Source organism: Hyaena hyaena, unplaced genomic scaffold, assembly GCF_003009895.1.
Source record: "Hyaena hyaena isolate Hyena2069 unplaced genomic scaffold, ASM300989v1 scaffold_370, whole genome shotgun sequence".
Taxonomy (NCBI): Eukaryota; Metazoa; Chordata; class Mammalia; order Carnivora; family Hyaenidae; genus Hyaena; species Hyaena hyaena.
The window spans coordinates 1323876-1343104 of NW_024081001.1; the positions used below are offsets into that span (position 1 = coordinate 1323876).

Genomic DNA, 19229 nt, shown 5'->3' on the forward strand with positions numbered 1-19229 from the left:
CCTCTAGGTCATTTAGCTCTTGGCAGAACAGAGGCGGTGAATTTGTCTGTGGAGTTACCTCCCTAAGCAAATGAGTTGGAGGTCTCTGAGGGAACTGGCTTCCATCTATCGTTTCTATGTATTTTAAAAGGGAAATTGATGATGGGTGGACTGGGCACTCTCTCATCCCTGGAGACAAAGCTCAAGTAATATTATTCTAGCATTTTGCTCTCAGATTTTCCTATCTAGAAGCGTTCAAGACCTTTTGGCTTTGGTTTGATTTTCTAACCTTATACCTATCACACTTTTTTTTTTTTTTTTACTGATGAAACTCCTCTTTCAAGTCATAGCTAACACAGAATCATAATACATGAAACAAAAAACCTCAGAATTTTGTTAGCATGTGTTCATTTTATAATTTCACATTTATGACATTTTACTTTGCATATTGTCAATAATCGAGAACAATAAGGCGACTTTTATGAATACGAGAAACCATGAAATCAGGGTGTCCTGGACGACAAATGTTATCACTTCGGTTAAACAGAATTAAAACACTGTAACTTAGGAAGAAATGATCACAAATGGAGCCTTTTTAAAAAAACGCTTTTCTTACAATTTCAGGATACTTTTCAGTTAAAGTTATTCACAAGTCAGAACAAATAATTTATTGTTTCAAAGTCCCATCACTAACAATAGTCAACAATGGCTGGAATACTGATCACAAAGATAACAGACAGCAAGCACTCAAATGTGGCCAGGGGAGTTAAGACGGTTTCTAATGCAATGTCGTCACAACTTGACTGACAGATTCACTTACTTGTTACCGCACAGATCATTTACTTGTTACTTTTAGGACAATAAAGAGAGCATGCACTGAACAGGAAGTATCATAAAAATCATGGGTCTTAATGTATTAAAGTCTTTCTGTGTTCCAGACATCATGCTAAGTGATTCAAAGGCATTACATCATTTGAGCCTAACGAAAACCCTACTCTATTATTTTCCCATTTTCCTGATGAGAAAACGATGCTTAGAGAAGCCAAAAAACTGTTCATTGTATACAAAAAGCTACCATGATGCTGTATGTCAGCTAGCATTTAACAGAATGATGCTCATTTATGCTCTACTAGCACACACGACGTCAGAGGACATGCATGGATGTGACTTAACCACCTGTTACGTGCCATCACTTCCTTAATCTATGAACACTTAAGAGAAGTCCAGATATGTGCTCAGATGTCACCAGGGAACCTTACTGCCAAGGTCTGCACAAAATGTGTCCATCTGGAAACATAAGTGAGTCTGTGAGTGAGTACCAATGTGTGAACTTTTGGCTATCAACACACTTGAGTCTACCTGCTTTCTAGTAGAGATTTGAAGAGTTTAAAATACTATTAAAGGTGGACATGCTGAAAAATCTCTACAGATCTGTAGAGAACAACTTGAAAGCCACCATCACAGTGGACAGAGGGTTAGCAAGAGTCGGAGAGTTCCAGACTTCTGCCTTGGCTCTGCCACTTGATAGCATTTTGATATTAAGGACCCCACTTAACCCATCTGAGCTTAACCCAAAAGAGCAAAATTATACTGTATTGGGGTTGCCGGGCACGTTAAATGAGATGTGAGTAAAACACCTGGCACATAATAGACCCTCAATAAATATAGGCTCCTTTCCTCTCCTCTTTCCCCTTTGTTGCCCCTAAACATCTTTTCTAACCAGAAGGTCTGCTCACTGAATCCAAACAGGGCCTGCACATCCTCCCTCGCAGGCAGCCTTCCTGTAAGGTCTACCCTTTCTCAAAGGGATCTCTCACACTGTAGCTCCATCTCTTGAAGGCAGGGATTAGGCTGAGTCATCTGTGTCTTTTTTTAAAAAATATTTTTAAATCTTTATTTATTGAGAGAGAGAGAGAGAGCAGGGGAGGAAAGAGAGAGAGAGGGAGACACAGAATCCAAAGCAGGCTCCAGGCTACGAGCTATCAGCACAGTCTGTTGCGGGGCTCGAACTCACAAACTGCAAGATCATAACCTGAACTGAAGTTGGACGCCTAACCTACTGAGCCACCCAGGCACCTCGAGTCATCTGTGTCTTGAGGGCCTAAAACAGTACTTGGAATCGGCCATCTGACATGTAGCAGAGAAGTGGAGGAGGGCTTCCCAAGTAAAGATAAAAAAAGAAACACAGTAGCAGAAGTGGCTGTACTCACTTGGTAGTGGCACTTCCACAAGTGTTGTGACTTACACACAGGATTACCTAGCTTCTCACATGCTGAGGCCAATCCTCAGTGAGCCGGTAAGCTCGCTCTGGGAGCATAGCCCATGCTCATAGGTTTATGATTCTTACTTCCTTGCCCAGTGCCTCACACCGCTAGGACCTCAGAGGACATGTGCTGATTTCAGAAAGTCAAAGAGCTTAGATGTTAAATAGATTAAAAAAGATATTCTTTTCCTTACATCATTTCTTTCTTTTATGGTATGAGTAAGTGACTTTGGTCTATTTGGGAAACGTGAACTGTTGCGGATTCCGTCAGGCTTCCTATTTCTCACTTGGCATTGAATCCCTTGTTTATGAATAATCTATGTAGGGGCCAAGAAACTCTCGGTATTTTTTCTTAGAAGAATCAAGACCTGCCTCTAACGCCTTGGACAAAAGTAGCCACACGGTCTTAGCGGGGTACAGCAAACCTCCCCGGGTGCACTGGCTGGGAAACCCCTGTGAGACGGTTTTTAGTCATCTGCCTCGTTATCCCAGAGGCCATAACCATCCCCTTCATCTGGCTCTTCAATATTCTCATTTTCAAAAGAGGCCTCTTCCTCCTCTTCCTCCCGGATTACCTTCATTAACTCAAGGAAGCTGGGAGGCGGGCCCTGATCCTTCAGCTCCCTCAGCCTGCACCAAAGGACCTCGCTAAGGCTGGCCCCGGCCATGACCTGCTCCAGGCGGACCTGATCTGCTATATTCCTGGGGATGGCGCGTTTCTCCACCGCTCGCCGGAGCAGGGTTTCTAACCGCAACACATAGGCTGAGACCTTCTCTCCCTCCTCCTGATAGGTCTTCAGGTACTTCACCTGGGAGGTCCTGCGGCTCTCCAGGCTTCCGAACACTTGCTTAAATGCCTCCAAACACTCTTCCACGCTTATGGCCGCGTTGTCTGCCTGCACTATATGCATGAGGTCCAGGGCGGGGCCACGCAGGCTTTCCATCAGCCACCTTTTCTTTTCTGCCTCTGCTACTGGCCACTCTTTGACTATCTCTGTGGCCTGTTCCAACCAGATTTCAAAGGGCTCTTCCTCGGGGGCAGGCGCGGCACTCCCAGAGAACACTCTCAGTTTCCGGTACCTCATGGGGAGCAGGGGCTGAGGGGCGTGAGCTATCGCCTGTCCCAACAAGTGAGCCAGTAACTCTGGGGACATGCAGGGCACCGTGGCTGGAGACAGTCCCTCGTGCCCAAGGGCTCGGAACATACCAGAGACGGTTTGTCCCTCCTTTTCCAGAAAGAGGTTCAGTCGTTCCAGAAATTCAGTGTCCTGGTTGGGGGTCTTAAAGATCACTTTCCAGATACCCCCCTTTCCCTGAACCTCACTGGGGATCACCGAGACATCAATATCCTCCATAAGCTCTAGTAAGACGGCATTGGCATTGTCCTGCTTCCTGAATATTTTGCCGAGCAGTCTATACCTGCCCAGAGACTTTAAGGTCTCCTGGAGAACCCCCTGAATCTCAGCCTCATTGCAGTCCACTGGTATCCCCAGGACCATCAGTGATTTCTGATCATCCACGCTCATTATCCTGCACCAGTCCTCTAACAGTGCCAGCGCCATTGTCCGAGTATTTGCTCGAACGCTATGGGTACCAAGTAGTTTGTGGTGTGGATAGGCACTGCCTATCAGGACTCGGAATATCCTGGCTGAGCTGTTGAACTTCTACCCCACCAGTGAATGGTCCCAGGCCACTCCAACAGCAGCCCCAAATTCTTCTGGATCAATCACCTTTTCTTGCCCAAGGGCAAGAACTCAGCACTTCCAGTTACGTCTCTATACCTGACCCCAGATGGGTGGTTAAGACTCCTTTATGACAGTCTGGTGGCCGCTGATGCTTTCCCCGATGCTAGCAGCCACGTGGTGGCGTTGACCTATCTCCGGCTGCCCGAGGCACCTGCAAGAGCTGCTTTTGTGACTCTCCCAGTCTCTGCCACCTCGCCTCACCTCTTCTCTTGCTAGTCAGCGGGGTAAGACCTCCACTCTGGCACCCAGAACTCCCGGAGAGAAGTGTCACGGCAGGCTGGCTTGGACTCCTAGCGAAACAATAGGCAGTTTTACCACACAGCCCTCTCTTTCCAAGGAAGCACTGCGCTTTGGTTCAGGACAGAAGTGGGGGGGTGATCACGTGTTCTATCTCACATTGGATTTGCATCTGTCCCACTCTGTCAGACCTCTTCTTTGCTTAGAATTCTCTTTGGGCCCCTCCCACGATCTGGCTTCCCCACCATTTGCTCATCAGACATACCAATTAACATCTGAGCCCCAGGTGCGGATGGACAGGACTCAAGAGTTTCCCCATGTGAAAAATGAAATCAGATGTGAACAAATACCTGTTCTTGTGTTCCAATTGTTGTGAGAGTCACCAGCTTATTTATTCAGCTTCTAGAAAGGAAAGATGTCACCCAGCTCCAGGCAATGGATGTGTCTGGGTCTTTCTTAGCTCCAGCCAAGCCAGGCTGCCCTGTTACACATAAATAATAATAGTATATATTTATGGCTTGATAATATCCAGTGATGATGACTGTTAAAAATTATTTCAAAATACGACACTCCCTTATAATTTAATTAAATCTACTAAACAATATTGAGTTGGTGTATTATTTTGATTTAAAATCTATTTAAAATCCCATTAGAAATCACTCAAACACTTAAAACCAATTTAACATAGGTATAATAATATAACTTATTTACTATACTTTAACATAATATAATAATACAGGTATAACAATTAGGTCTAACAATCTAAAAAGAAAATCTCAGGATCAAATAAGTTAAGCCTGGAATTATGAATTGTCTTTTGTTAGGTCTGGGCAGGCTTTGCAAATACACGAGGTGTTTCTTTTGCTATGAATGTTAAAAATGTTTCATTGCATTTAAACTTGAATGAGTCACTTGAGTAAGAAGTTAAAGAGGAAGCACATCTGTGGAGAGTGGTGGAGACCAGCCTCCCCGTTACTGCCATGGGGCATGTGTTAAGGGGCTACAAATATGCTTCTGTTGGTCTGAAAAATCCCCATCAGTCCAAATGGGGTCCATATGTCACAGATGCCATCCCACAGCTTTAGTGGCAGCTGCTCCTGCTGCAGGCACATTTTCTGAGACCTTCTGGAAGGTGCCAAAATCATGGCTCATGCCAGAGGGCCAGGAGGGCAAGTGTTGGATTCCACTTTCAGCCAGCAGCCCCAGGGATCTGAGCCCAGTGGCTTCTCCATGCCACACCTTCCCTTCTAAGATATGGGGGTAACTTTCCTCCTGTTTTAATATTTAGAGGAAACGTGAGATGTAAAAAGGCAGGAAGAAACATCTCCAAGGTCTACATAATAAAGGCCATGCTGAGGTTAGGCTACCTTTGAGTGGCTTCTTCTTCCAAAAGCAATCTTTACCTGCAACAGAAATAACTGGACATGAAAAACAAAACACGTAAAACTCTTGTATTTTCTCATGTAAAGACGGGATAAGTTGGAAAAGGAATCAGCTCTTTGGCTGTAATTTTTGAATCATTTAGATAGTGACCTTGGTCAAAGCGCCCCAATCGCTCTAAATCTGTTTCCTGCTCCGGAAATCGGTCACGATAATGCACTCATCTCAAGGGGCTGCTCTGGGTAGGCAATGATGTCATTCTTGTGTTAGCAGTTTATTCAAATGCGAAGCACATCTGGTGCAAAGTCCAAATGCTCGCCTCTGGTTCTCGCAGCCCCTCCACACATACATTCCTCTCCTTCAGTCTCCAGTTCTCAGCTGGGACCTCCTTCCCACCTGCCATGATGGGCTCATCTTCTGTGTGATTGTCCTCCAAATTTAACTCCATTCATCAAACTACCTCTCACAATTTGGGGGCAGGATATCCGAACTATATCCTGCCAGGGGCAAGGGCTGATCATGAGAATGGATCCCTGCTCTGAGCGATGGTCTTGCAGTAAAAACAGCTTCTCCTAGCCCAAACCCACCCTGGTAACTGAGCATGCCCAGATTTCCCTATCCAGACGGCAAAGGCTGGGCATCATTCCTGCAGGATTTTGCCACTGTGGAAAGAGGGGCGGGGCTCTGGTAATCGACCAGAGGCAGGGATTGGTATGTGGAAAGGACGTGGGGGCAGGAATAAGCAATAAAAGACTCTCAGAGGCCGTGTTACCGGCATAAATCAAAATGTCCCTTATCTGCCACCAACCCAGTAGCTGTGGATGGTTTAGCCTCATATACATACCAAGTCCCACACACATTTCCCGGCGTGGCCTCGCACACTTCAAGGCATAATTACAGACAGCACCCTACCTCCTACCCCACCACTGAATTCTCGTGCCCGCAGTATACGACCCAGGCACTTGGCATCTGGCAACCTGGGAAACCCCGCGGCTGTGGCGCAGTGCGCAACGAAGGGGGCATCTAGGAGGGGCGCCCAGGGCGCCCAGAAGGTCTGGGGATTTGAGGGAGTGGACTTCGATCTTCGTATTACTCCCCCACCCCTTTTTTTTTTGGCGGGGAAGGCGGGGCAGAAAATACCAAATCAAGACTCTCCTGGCCCTTCTTGCTGCAGTGGCGCAGTTAAGGTACATGACATATTCGGGCAATAGAGCAGGTCTCTTACCCTTTATTATTACGAGTTGCCTTTCGGTGCAGGAATTTGCAGAATGCACTTTTTGCCACCCTCACGGACCACACACCTAAGTGTTTATTCCCCCTCCCCTTTGCTACACCCCTCTGCATTTCTCCCCGTCTGCTAGCGCCCCCAACCACTGTGGGTGCTGTGAGAACCTTCTCATTTCAATCTCTGCTCCCAGTAGCCCACCACAAGACCGGTGAGTGAACAAGGTTTGGTGCCCCCTATCTCGTAAGGCCTCCACCTGTCCAAACGGTCTGCGCCATCCCTTCCTCATCGTCAGTGCTGCCCTTTCCCTCCTCCCGGGTGTCCAAGCTTCAGCCGGTTCGTCCCTCTTTCTCCATCCATCAGCTCACACCCTGGCTGAGGGGATGGGAGTACTCCCTCCGGTGGGCCCTCGCACCTGGCCCACCTCTGCAATGCGGTGGGGGAGAGGCTCCTGTGCCAGGCAGGTGGGGGAGACGGGCCTGGAGTCCAGGGGCCGCGCCCTCCAGCCTTCGCCCCTGAGTGCCCTGCCCCATACTTACCCTGGCGCAGAGAGCGGTCAGCCAGCCCTCGGCTCCGCAGCCATTAGCGGGTGGTCTGGCCGCTTCACTTCCGGAGCGCGGGGCTCTAGGCGGCGGAGCCCTCCCCTCACTACCCCGCGCTCCGCTCCCCTCCCCTGCGCCGCGCCCCGCCCCCGCCCCGCCCGCGCCTCCCTCCTCCCGCCGCTGCCGGGAACTGGCAGTCTCTCTGCTCCCGCTGCCGCAGCGGCCGCCTTTCCAGACCCAACTTTGCTGGTCGCTGGAGCTGGAGCGGCGGCGGGGGGCGTGGGCTGGGAGGGGAGAAAGCGGGGTCAGAGGGAGGGACCGGGAGGGGTGGGTCGCTCGCTTGCCAGCCCTCCTTCCTTTCTGTACACCTTGCGGTAGGCAGAGAGAGGCAGCCGCGGCGGCAGCCAAGGGGTTTGTGCACAGAGGCCGATTTAGGGACCAGCAGACGGACGGACGGACGGTGAGAACCCTCCCCGAGCTCCCGCGCCATGGCCGAGAGGAAGCAATCCGGGAAGGCGGCAGAGGACGAAGAAGTCCCTGCCTTTTTTAAAAACCTGGGCTCAGGCAGCCCCAAGCCCCGGCAGAAATTCTGTGGCATGTTCTGCCCCGTGGAAGGGTCCTCCGAGAACAAGACCATCGATTTCGACTCATTGTCTGTGGGCCGGGGCTCGGGGCAGGTGGTGGCTCAGCAGCGGGACGTCGCCCACTTGGGCCCGGACCCGCAGCCGCCGTACTCCCGGCAGGGCCGGCGCGCCGGCGGGGAGCCATCTGTTGAATCGAGCCGGAAGGTGGAGATCCGGCGGGCCTCGGGCAAGGAAGCCCTGCAGAACATCTACGACCAGGTTGGTATGGGGGTGGGGGGTGTTGCAGACGCAGGACCAGACGCGGAGATCGCCCCTCCTTAGCTCCCTTTCCAGCTCGCTGGAGAACCGAGGATCCCAGCGTGCCCACCGTCCTGCCTCGTTGGAATATTACATCCTTGAATCTGTACATGCACCCCGCCCTATTTGCCCCTTGTCGGTGCAGGGTGCAGGGTGCAGGGTGACGAGAGGCTTGGTCTCGGCGGTAGGCGGCTGTGCGCCCACAAAGGCTGCCCGCACCTCCTGGGCCTGGGAGGTGGGGGGCGGGAGTAAAATATGAACCGATCCCGGGTTGGGGGTCGCATGACAGTGGGGGGAGGGAGGGATGAACCGATTCCATTCTTCTTAAATCCTTCCGGGCGGCTTCCGATTGCAGTTGTAGCTGGGTGCCCCACCCTTTTTTTGATGCATCTCGAAGCGTGCAGTGGAGGGTTCGCGTGCAGGCCCGAAGGCTCCCCGGGGTTCGGGAGGGGCGGGGGCTTCGACAGCCTCTCCCCGCCTCGCCCTGCTCTCGTACCGTCTCTTCTCCGGCGCCCTCAGTGCTCCAGTCGCGAGCTCGGAGGCCAGGACCATGGTCAGCGCCTCCACGGACCGCCTGGGAGGATCTCACCGCCCTGACTTCTGCTCGCTGCGCGAAAAGGGGGAGGCTGTGGAGTCACCCAAGGAAACGGAGACGCTCCTAAATAGCCCATGTGGAGAACAAAGTTCCGCTAAGTATCTCAGCAAGGGCTTCCCAGAGCGCTACCCTCCACCCCCGCCACTATTTGGGAGGTGCTTTGGGGATGGAGACTTAGTGGATTATGTTCAAAGGGTGAAAGGAAAAAGAAAAGGGAAAAATCCCTCACAGTTTGAATAGATTGCCAAAGATGGGTTAGATCCCCTATACCGTGTTAATGAAGAAACAAAGAAAACCAATTTGGCAAAAAATAGAAAATATTTGTTATCTCTGGCAATTATGAACAGTGTGCATTTTAAGTACTGTAGTCTCACACCACATTTTTTTTCTTTATAAGGGTGACCTTCATACTTGTACATTTCTCCCCACATACTTAATTTCTCAAGCGATAAATTACAGTGTGAAATGTCTTTAACACTTCTTTGCTGTTTCTCTCCCATGCCCACTCGTGAAGATGAGAAATCAGTCAGTGTTTGATTATTGAATACCTATATTGTGTGCCTTGCCTTTTGGGCAGGGAGAATGTTAGCTATAAAAAGTTCAAGGTGATTTCTTCTTAAAAGGCTTTCAGAGCCATTGGGAGTGGTCTATACATATTCACTGAGTGATTCCACAAGCATTTATTTGATATTCAGGTTGTGTGCTTACAGTGAATGCATGGAAAACAATTAAGAGTTGGTGATAATGGCCAGAACATGTTGCCATTTCTTGACTTAGCAATAGTTTTGATGCTTTTGACTTTTATAGGAAAGATAAACCATTTACTGTCATTTTCAAAAGGTGGGGTAATTAATTACTTGATATGATTCCTCTTCCTCCAGCTCTGTCCTCTGATTTATTCATATAGGGGGTACCTCATATCCATATTTCATTATAAGTCAACTTGAAGAACTTAATCCAAAAAACTCACTTGAATCCCAGTGAACAGGCAGTTGAAGCAAAAGTTTCAAATAATGTAACTTATAATGAAAGGTGAGTGAGTGTGAAGTTCTTTTCCATGTGAATACATTGGATGAGCGCCAAACCATGATCATAATGCCATCATGGTTGTGTGAGTATCCTCATCTTCAACACGTTGTGCTGGTAATTCTAATGTCCTAAAGGGATCAGAAAAATTCCTTGAGATTAGAGAGTATTTAAAAAGTGGCAGATCAGGGGGCAGAGGTTGAGAATGGCCATCCTTATAATGGTGGCAGTGAATTAAAACTCAAGTCTGAAAGGCAAAGTTTCACTGGATTGAATGACACATCCCTTTTCTTGTCCACTTGGAACCCTAGATGTTTGATCATGAGCTTCTTGTTTGAACGCTCCCTGATTTTATGTTATTTTATTTATTTTTGAGAGAGAATTGGGGGGAGGGACAGACAGAGAAGGAGTCACATAATCTGAAGCAGGCTCTATCTAGGCTCTGAGTTGTCAGCACAGAGCCCAACATGGGGCTTGAACTCACGAACCATGAGATCATGACCTGAACCGAAGTTGGACACTCAACCGACTCAGCCATGTAGGTTCCCCAAACACTTCCTGATTTTAATAGAAATTCAAAATTGTAAACCTATCGTGCATGAAGGAGGAGATTCAAGGAGGACATACCCAATCAAAACCTCAGCCACTTTTGGCCTCTGCAAACCCACATTTGCTTTAGTTGCTCAGTTATTAGCAACAGAGGGTGATTCTGGCTTGTTTTTTTCTGTAGCTTTCCCTGAATTTTCATTCAGTCTTTCCTTACCACACAAGGGCTGTTTCTAGGGGACTGTTTTCACTCATGACTAAGAGCACTTACGAAGATCAGTACTAACAGTGGTTGAATATTTCATGTCTATATAAGAGAGACAGGTATGTGTGTGTGTGTGTGTGTGCACGAGCGCGTGCACATATGTATGTTAATGGTGATTTTCAAAAGCACAACTGGGCCCACGATTTTGGTTGACTTGAGTAGCCATCACTTAATTTTCAGCTAATGAGGAAACGTGACTGCCAGGATCTCCGTGCATTCCTGTCTGAAGCCCTGGCACAGAGAAAGGAGGAGAGTGAGTAGACCCCCCAGGACCTCTGACTTGGACCCACCCTCTCCCCCTGAACCTGTATTTATAGTTATTGTTAATGTATGGCTGAAGTGGCTTTGTCCACCTGTCACACTAGGGTGACTGTTGTCCCCTAGCAAGACTTTGGCTGCCTCCACCCAGATGCCATGTGGCTTGTAGGAGATGCATGCATTTGCATTTATAGGTGCTAGCAGGTAAGCACCAGAAAGCAATGGGTGTGGCTTTGGCTGAGATGTTAGGCTTTGGTGAAGGGTAGTAGCCGGTGTAGTGAATACAAATGAGGAAAGTTACCTCTTTACTCTCTTTTCCTTTGTGTCCTTGGCGAGGTCCACTCTGGGCTCCAGTGAGGTTATATTGATTAACTTCATAAGGACTTGAACCTCTTGGAAGAGAGAACAGAAGGGCAGTACTATTGGCCTAATTCCTCCTTGCAAGTGCCCAAGGGTACCTCAGTCTCCTCCCTTCCTCTTGGGAATCCCTTCTATCCCACCGCAGACAAAGTTTAACCAGGGATGCTGGATTGTGAACCTCCCTTCCAAAGGAGCTCCCAGGCCCTTATTCCTGCAGCAAACCCATGTGGACTAGAGTGGTGGGGGAGTGATTCTCCATTTCTCCATGGCAGGTGCCAGTGAATGAACTATGTAAGAGTTCTGCTGAACTTGACAAAATTCCCAAGTCTGTGAAATGCTTTTTGATATACCCTCTCATTGTGTGTCCCTCTATCTCCTCTCGCCATGTTGATTAGCTTCAAGCCCTGGGTGCCCTCTGCTGCCCTCATACTGTTCAATGTTGTTGTTCCCCCGTCCTGATGGTGATACCCATTCTAGATCTTTCTTCCTCCAACCAGCCAGTTCTGAAATCACTCTTCTCCTTTGCCCTCTCTTCTCTCATTCAAAACCCTTCCTTGTGTTTATCTTGGAGAGAAATCTCCATGATTGAAGGCTTCCACCTGTTATGTGAATGACTGATACATAAGTTTTCCCCAGAGAGACTTGTTTGATAATAGACTAGCCCATTCAACAAAATGAACATCTAGTTAGCCAAATATATGTTGGAGATTTGGCTGAAAGCCAAGAACAAGGGCATTCATTGGTACTTTAGAGGTCACATTGTGTCAAAAGAGGAGACACAAGTATGAATATTTGTTCAAGGTTCCAAAAGCCCAAGACCCATCTGGGATTAAAAGGAAGAAGGGTGATTGGGGAGGAGAAGGAAATGGTAATAATTCACAATTATTGGTTACCCTTGATTTCCCAAGTGATTATTGAACTAATCATGTAACTAAATTAATAATCAGTTACTAATTAAACTAAAAAATTAATTGCGGGTGTGCTTGGGTGGCTTCGTTGGTGAAGCATCTGACTCTTGATCTCAGCATCATGAGTTCAAGTCCTGCATTGAGCTACATATGGATGTGGAGCCTACATAAAATAAAATAAAATAAAATAAAATAAAATAAAATAAAATGTGATGAAATACACATAACATTAAATTCATCTTAATCATTTTTAAATATACAATTCAACAGTATAAGTATACTCATGTTTTGTGCAACCAGTCTTCAGAACTTTTCATCTTGCAAAACTGAAACTCTGTGCCCATTAAACAATAACTTCCCATTCCCCCAGCCCCCAACCCCTGACAACCTCCATTTTACTTTCTGTCTCTATAAATTTGACAATTCTAGATAGCTCATATAAGTGGAATCATATAGTTTTGTCTTCTTGTGACTGGCTTCTTTCATTTGTCCTCAAGTTTAAACCATGTTATAGCATGTGACAGGATTCTTTTTTAAAGGCTGAATAATATTCCTTAATATTCTCATTAAATTTTAATGAGACATTGATGATTGAAAAGTTGTTGCTCAATTAATAGATCTGCAATGAATTAATTGTGGAAGGAAGCAAGAAAGGTTACATTGAAGATGAGATAGACTACTCCAGTGTGGAGTCCACTACCTGAATAAAACTACCACCAGCTAAACAACCTCTACCATCTGTCTCCCTTGCAGCTCAAGGGTGGAGAGGAAAATTCTGTCATTGAACCTCCAGTGACAACATCTGGTTGAGTGTTGCATGGTTCATAAACTTATGGGCCGTGGAAATCAGGAATGGGCTGGGCATTTTCCTACCCTTAGTAAAGATGGGCCAGTTTTTCTTGTGGGTCCTTTGGTGCTAGTGTTCCTCTCTTCTTCCCTGAGAAGAAGGGAGAATTGGAATTGATCATGGATATCAGGGCATCTGGGTGGCTCAGTTGATTAAGTGTCCGACTTCAGCTCAGGTCATGATCTCACAGTTCGTGAGTTTGAGCCCCACAGAGTCTGGAGCTTGCTTTGGATTCTGTGTCTCCCTTTCTCTCCCTCCTCCTCCTCTGCTTGCGCTCAGTCTCTCTCTCTCAAAATAAATAAGCATTTAAAACATTTAAAAGAATTGATCATGAATTTGAATGTACACTGCCATTGAATGTCAGAGCTTGAGAGAGACTTAATGTAATCACTTTGTTCTAGCAGTGGAGAAAGCGATGCCCAGAGAAATCGTGGCTCATCCCACAGAATTCAGGTTGTGGTTTCAGGGTTGGGATGGAGGCCTCTCACTGCCCAGTCTCACCACAGTCCTGTACCAGTAAAACCTTGTTATTTCAGTAGCATTATATATTCTAGAATGCACTCTTACATTCTAGATCTTATATTTTAGATGTGTAGAGTATTTATTAATTTTATTTTATTTTTTGTGGGTTTTTTTTTTTTGTTTTTTTATAGTTTATTTTTGAGACAGAGAAAGACAGAGCATGAGTTGGGGAGGGGCAGAGAGAGAGAGGGAGACACAGAATCTGAAACAGGCTCCAGGCTCTAAGCTGTCAGCACAGAGCTCAATGCGGGGCTCGAACTCAGCAGCTGTGAGATCTGACCTGAGCCGAAGTCAGACACTAACCGACTGAGCTACCCAGGCCCCCCGAGTATTTATTATTTTAAAACTTGCCTCACCATGTCCTGATACAAGCATTTTCCTTTTCTGTAAATAAGGACATTGAGATTGAGTGATGTTTACTGACCCATCCCAAGGGCTTGACCTAGGATTTGAACCAAGGTTTCCTGACTCAGTCCCATACTTATTGCAGTACACCGTTCTGTGGCTTCATTCCACTGCCAGAGGTAGTGAGCTTAAAGGTACAATTTAATTTTGCAGGTAAAATACGTTTCCCATCAAACTTAATATCTTCTATGGGGTAGGCCTTGTGCTAAATGTTTTATGTGTGCGATCTTATTAATCCCAAGGTAAGGGGGATTACTAAATACTAAGGAGGTACTACTGTTACCCTTATTTTGCAAAAGAAGTACCTGAAGGTAAAAGAAACTTGCAAAGCAACTTGCTAACTAACAAGCCAGAGGCAGGGTTTGAACCCAGGTCCATGTGACTAACCTTTTAATCATTATGATGTGATGGATGGCTTTCTTTTTTTTTAATGTTTATTTATTTTTGAGAGAGAGAGAGAAATTGAAAGAGAGAGAGGGAGGGGCAGAGAGAGAAAGAAAGAGAGGGAAAGAGAGAATCCCAAACAGGCTCTGTACTGTCAGTGAGAAGCCCAACGTGGGGCTCAAACTCACGAACTGTGAGATCATGACCTGAGCAGAAACCACGAGTCAGATGCTTAACTGACTGAGCCACCCAGGTGCCCCATGAATTGCTTTCTATATAGTTATTCTTTTTTTATTTTATCTCCAAAGAATTAATTATTACAAAATAGTTCTCAGTGCCTAGCTTTTTGTTTGTTTTCCGTGTTGCAGTGTACTCTTTGAAGCCATTTATATAATGGACTGTTGATCTGTCTTTATGAATGTGCCCCAAACTGCTGGTGTTCTGTCCATCATTTTTTTAAAACACAAGAAATGTCTTCAAGTATCACTGGGATACAGACCAACTCTGACAGTGTGAATGACATGCTTTTCTAAGATTAGAGCAACATGATGACAATATGATTTTTGATGTAAATCATGAACTGCAAGCAATAATGAAAAGACCATCAATAAAAGCATTGGCAGGTGGGCTGATCGGTACTTGAATTTGGTTGGCTGCAGCCTGTGGCAAAGGCTGGTGGCATAGGCCATGAATAGCGCCTTGAAAGGGAACTGCCTGGTCTTGAAGGTGGCTTGGGGTTTATTTTTGAGACATATGTAGACAGCTTGCCTGGTCTCTGAGTTCCAGGTGGCTCTCTGGTGGAATGAACTTGGAACTAGGAGCCAGGAAACCCAGCTTGAGGTCCTGTCCTGCTGGGAGCCACACCGGCCTCTCTGATGGCAGTCACAGCAAGGAAATGGCAATGTTTGCACAGCTCCTGCTGTGAGAAATGAAAACTGGTATCTCCTTCTGCTACTACTGGCTCATATTAGAAATGAGCCTGCTGGTATTGACCAGGCCTCACAATATTCCATATCAGACCCATATTCCGAACACAGATACCACATAAGGAAAAGCATATTCCTGCCTTTACAAAAGAGATTTTAGATGAGAGCTCTGTGGGTGATTGTCAAAAGCCTCTTCCTATGGGCCTTGCATATCAAAGACAATTGAGCCTGGCCCCAAGACAAAGAGCCTAATTTAGAGTTTAGGAACAAACAGGGGTAAAACTTAACACGTACAGCTTCTTCTAACTGATGATGTATGGCAGTCCCTTCCCAAAGGCATACCATCTGCAAACATCCTCCCTTACAGGTGGCTGGGATGAGAATAGAAAAGAGTAGCTAACACATAACCCAAAAGCAAAAGGCTAACACCTTTAGGGCCCCCGTGGTGTTCACACATTTAGCATCAAATAGCTTTCCACAAACTAACCAGTTCAAAAACATTCATCCTCTTGAGAGCCAAACAGAATAATTCCTAGCCTAACTATTTACGACTTAACATATATATGTCATCCTATTTTTTTCATTAAGAACATCCTATTATTTCCTTAGTTGTACAATTCAACTTCACTATGATTGAGGTAATTCACAAAAGGCTTCCCATTGTAAAAATTCCTTTTTCTGATCTCATGTTGTTCTTGAACCTTTAAATAAAGACACCAAAACCGACAGGTCAGAGATGCCTGCCTGGTGATCAGAAAGAATCTCGGGGCTCTCTCACTCTCTCTCTCGCCGACACCGTCCATCCTTCAGGGACCCCTGGATCTGTCGGAGCAAGCCTCCGACACTGTCCCTGTTGTTTACTAGCTGTGCCACCTGTCCAGACAACCTAACCTGAGCCATCATCAGGTGGGGCCTTCATTTCCAAGACTCCTCTCTCATTTCCACTATAGGCTCTGAAAGAAAGCTGTGCTGTCCCTGGCTGTTCATTCTTCCTCTCTTTCTTTTCTCTCTTCCTCCCGCCAACCAACCTTCCTTCCTTCCTACCTTCCTTCCTTCCTTCCTTCCTTCCTTCCTTCCTTCCTTCCTTCCTTCCTTTTTTTCAAGATTGAGGTAAAATTCATATAACATAAAATTCTCATTTAAACCATTTTAGTCTACAATTCAATGACTTCTAGTATATTCACAATATTGTGCACCCGTCTAATTCCAGAACATATTCTCAATCCAAAAAGAAACCCCGTATCCATTACTCAGTCACTTGCCATTACCCTTCCCCCCGAGCCTAGGGTGACCGCAAGTCCACTTCCTGTCTCCATGGAATTACCAATTCTGGATATTTTGTGTAAATGGAATCATACAATATGTGGCCTTTTGTGTCTGGCTTTTTTCACTTAGTGTGATGTTCTTAGGGTTTATCTAGGTTGCAGGGTGGCAGTCCTTCGTTCCTTTTCACCGCTGAACAATCAATATTCCATTGATTTTGTGTGTCACATTTTATTTATCCATTCACTGGTTTAGAGACATTTGTGTTGTTTCCACTTTCTGGCTTTTAAATAATTTTTTTAAAGTCAGCTTTGTGCCCAATATGGGACTTGAACTCACAACGCCGAGATCAAGAGTCGCATGCTCCTCTGACTGAGCCAGCCAGCCGCCCCTCTACTTTTTGGCTTTTATGTATAATACTGCTATTGACATTCTTTTACGAGTTTTTATTTCAAGATATGTTTTCAGTTCTTTTAGGTCTGTACCTCTGAGTGGAATTACTAGATCATATGGTAATTCTATGTTCTGCTTTCTGAGGGGCTGCCAAACTGTTTTCCACAATTTTACTACCATTTTACATTCCCAGCAACAATGTACAAGGGTTCCAATTTTGTTCTGCTCATCCTCCAGAACACTGGTTATTTCCCCTCCACCTTTTTTTTTTTTTTATTCTAGCCATCCTGGTGGGTGTGAGGTGGTATCTCATTATGGTTTTAATTTGCATTTCCCTGATGACTAACAACGTGAGCAGCTTTTCATGTGCTTGCTCATTTGCATACCTTCTTTGGAAAAATTCTTTGGCACTTCTAAAAAATTGAGTTGTCTTTTTGCTATTGAATTGGAGGAGTTCCTATATATATATATATATATATATATATAAAGTAATCTCTACACCCAATGTGGGGCTTGAACTCGCAATCCCGAGGTCAAGGGTGACATGCTCTACCAACTGAGCCAACCAGGTGCTGCTAAGAGTTCTTTATATATTCTGGGTATTAGCCCCTTCTCAGATATATAATTTGCAAATATTTTCTCCCATTCTGTCGGTGGTTTTTTCACTTTCTTCTTATGTGTCCTTTGAGGCACAGAAGTTTTTGATTTTGATGAAGTCCTATTTATCTGTCTTTTCTTTTGTTGCTTATGCTTTCGGTATTATATTATTCCCCACTGTTCTCAAAACTGCTGGATTAACTAAAGTCCAGCAAAAAAGTTCCAGGGCCTTATTTCTTAGAATGATGATCATGTAACTAAATCCTGAAAGCTTTGAAAAATTCATTTAGAATAGATGTGCAATAGGTCAATATTGTTAAGTACTTTGTGTGCTGCCTACATCTGATCTTTCTATTTCATGATCCTGTTCATATTAAGAAATTTTTTCCTATTTAGGTATTCACACATATATTTGGTATTTTGTGTAAGTGTGTGCATATGTATGTGTGTATATCTATATATAATGAATACATACATTGAATACATTGATGCACACAACATGTATATGCATACACACAACATGCACACACACATATACACAGCATACATAATATACATGCACATACATACACACATTCATGCATATATACACGCATATACACTTACATACACATATGCGCATAAATACACACACATGCATATGCACAGCACACACACGCATATATACATGCAAACGCATGAATATTCATACAACAACACACTGCACATATATGCATACACACTACACATATATGTATACACACATGTAACACGCATATATGTATAGGTATACAGAGTATACATATGTGTGTACACACATGCATGTACACACTCACACAACATATATACACAAATAAACATACAGACATATGTATAAACAAAACACATACATGTATATGCACACGCATACATGCATGTACACATACACATTCAAACATACAACACATATACACACATACACATATACATACAAACACACACCATACACATATACATATATATACAAAACATATATATACACATACAGATATATACCCATATATGCATGTATATACACACATACGCACACACAGCCCACTCACACAACATACATACACACATATGCATGCATATGGACACACACACACAACATGTGTATATGTATACACACTACTAAATGTATATGTGCACACACGTATGTGTACACATATACAACATACATATATGTATACACACATATACACACATACATATATACTCACATCCACACATGTGTATATACACACATACATATATACATACAGATACGCACACAACACACAAATATGTATATGCATATATATATATGTATGCATGTACAAACATACATATGCACACATACATACATGTACACACATGAAGTTGTAAACTTGTTTTCCAAACCACTGATTTGGGAGCAGTAGGGATGGTGTTGAGGAGGACAGTGATGAACAAGCTGAATTTAGGAAAAAATAAATTTGAGAAATAAATTACTTTTTTTAAACAAAAAAATTTTTTATTAATGACATGACAAAGTACCATGATTATTGTAGATAACAGTGATAAGCAAATTTTTTAAAAGAAAGAAATCCTTAATAATCTGATTATTTAGCAAGAGCTATTGATAATATTTTGCTATAATATTTTTCCGGTCTTTATACTCCCACCAAAAATGAATGAGAAATACTGTTTTTCAGCATTTCTGA

The 19229-nt window shown here is 44.8% G+C and overlaps 2 protein-coding genes across 3 annotated transcripts; one reads left to right on the plus strand and one right to left on the minus strand.

Moving 5' to 3' along the window:
• Positions 1 to 2016: 2016 nt before the first annotated feature.
• On the minus strand, positions 2017 to 7417 carry PNMA2 (PNMA family member 2). Of its 2 annotated transcripts, none has more exons than XM_039250441.1 (3): positions 7369 to 7417; positions 4575 to 4705; positions 2017 to 4277 (listed from the first exon to the last, which is right to left on the minus strand). In XM_039250441.1, the coding sequence occupies exon 3, from the start codon at positions 3802 to 3804 to the stop codon at positions 2710 to 2712; it is 1095 nt and encodes a 364-aa protein (XP_039106372.1). In that variant the 5' UTR covers positions 3805 to 4277; positions 4575 to 4705; positions 7369 to 7417; the 3' UTR covers positions 2017 to 2709. The 2 variants fall into 2 exon arrangements, with proteins under 2 accessions (XP_039106372.1, XP_039106371.1); XM_039250440.1 differs by lacking the exon at positions 7369 to 7417 and adding an exon at positions 5592 to 5628.
• A 442-nt stretch (positions 7418 to 7859) lies between these two features.
• On the plus strand, positions 7860 to 8504 carry DPYSL2 (dihydropyrimidinase like 2). Its single transcript, XM_039250417.1, has 2 exons — positions 7860 to 8217; positions 8398 to 8504. Exons 1-2 carry the CDS (start codon positions 7860 to 7862, stop codon positions 8502 to 8504), a joined length of 465 nt encoding a protein of 154 aa, XP_039106348.1.
• The last annotated feature ends 10725 nt before the right edge of the window (positions 8505 to 19229 follow it).

Coding starts and splice junctions, on each gene's coding strand:
- DPYSL2 (XM_039250417.1), top strand. CDS start 7,860: ATGGCCGAGAGGAAGCAATCCGGGAAGGCGGCAGAGGACGAAGAAGTC. Junction 8,218..8,397: donor GAACATCTACGACCAGGTTG/GTATGGGGGTGG, acceptor TTGTCGGTGCAG/GGTGCAGGGTGCAGGGTGAC.
- PNMA2 (XM_039250441.1), bottom strand. CDS start 3,804: ATGGCGCTGGCACTGTTAGAGGACTGGTGCAGGATAATGAGCGTGGAT.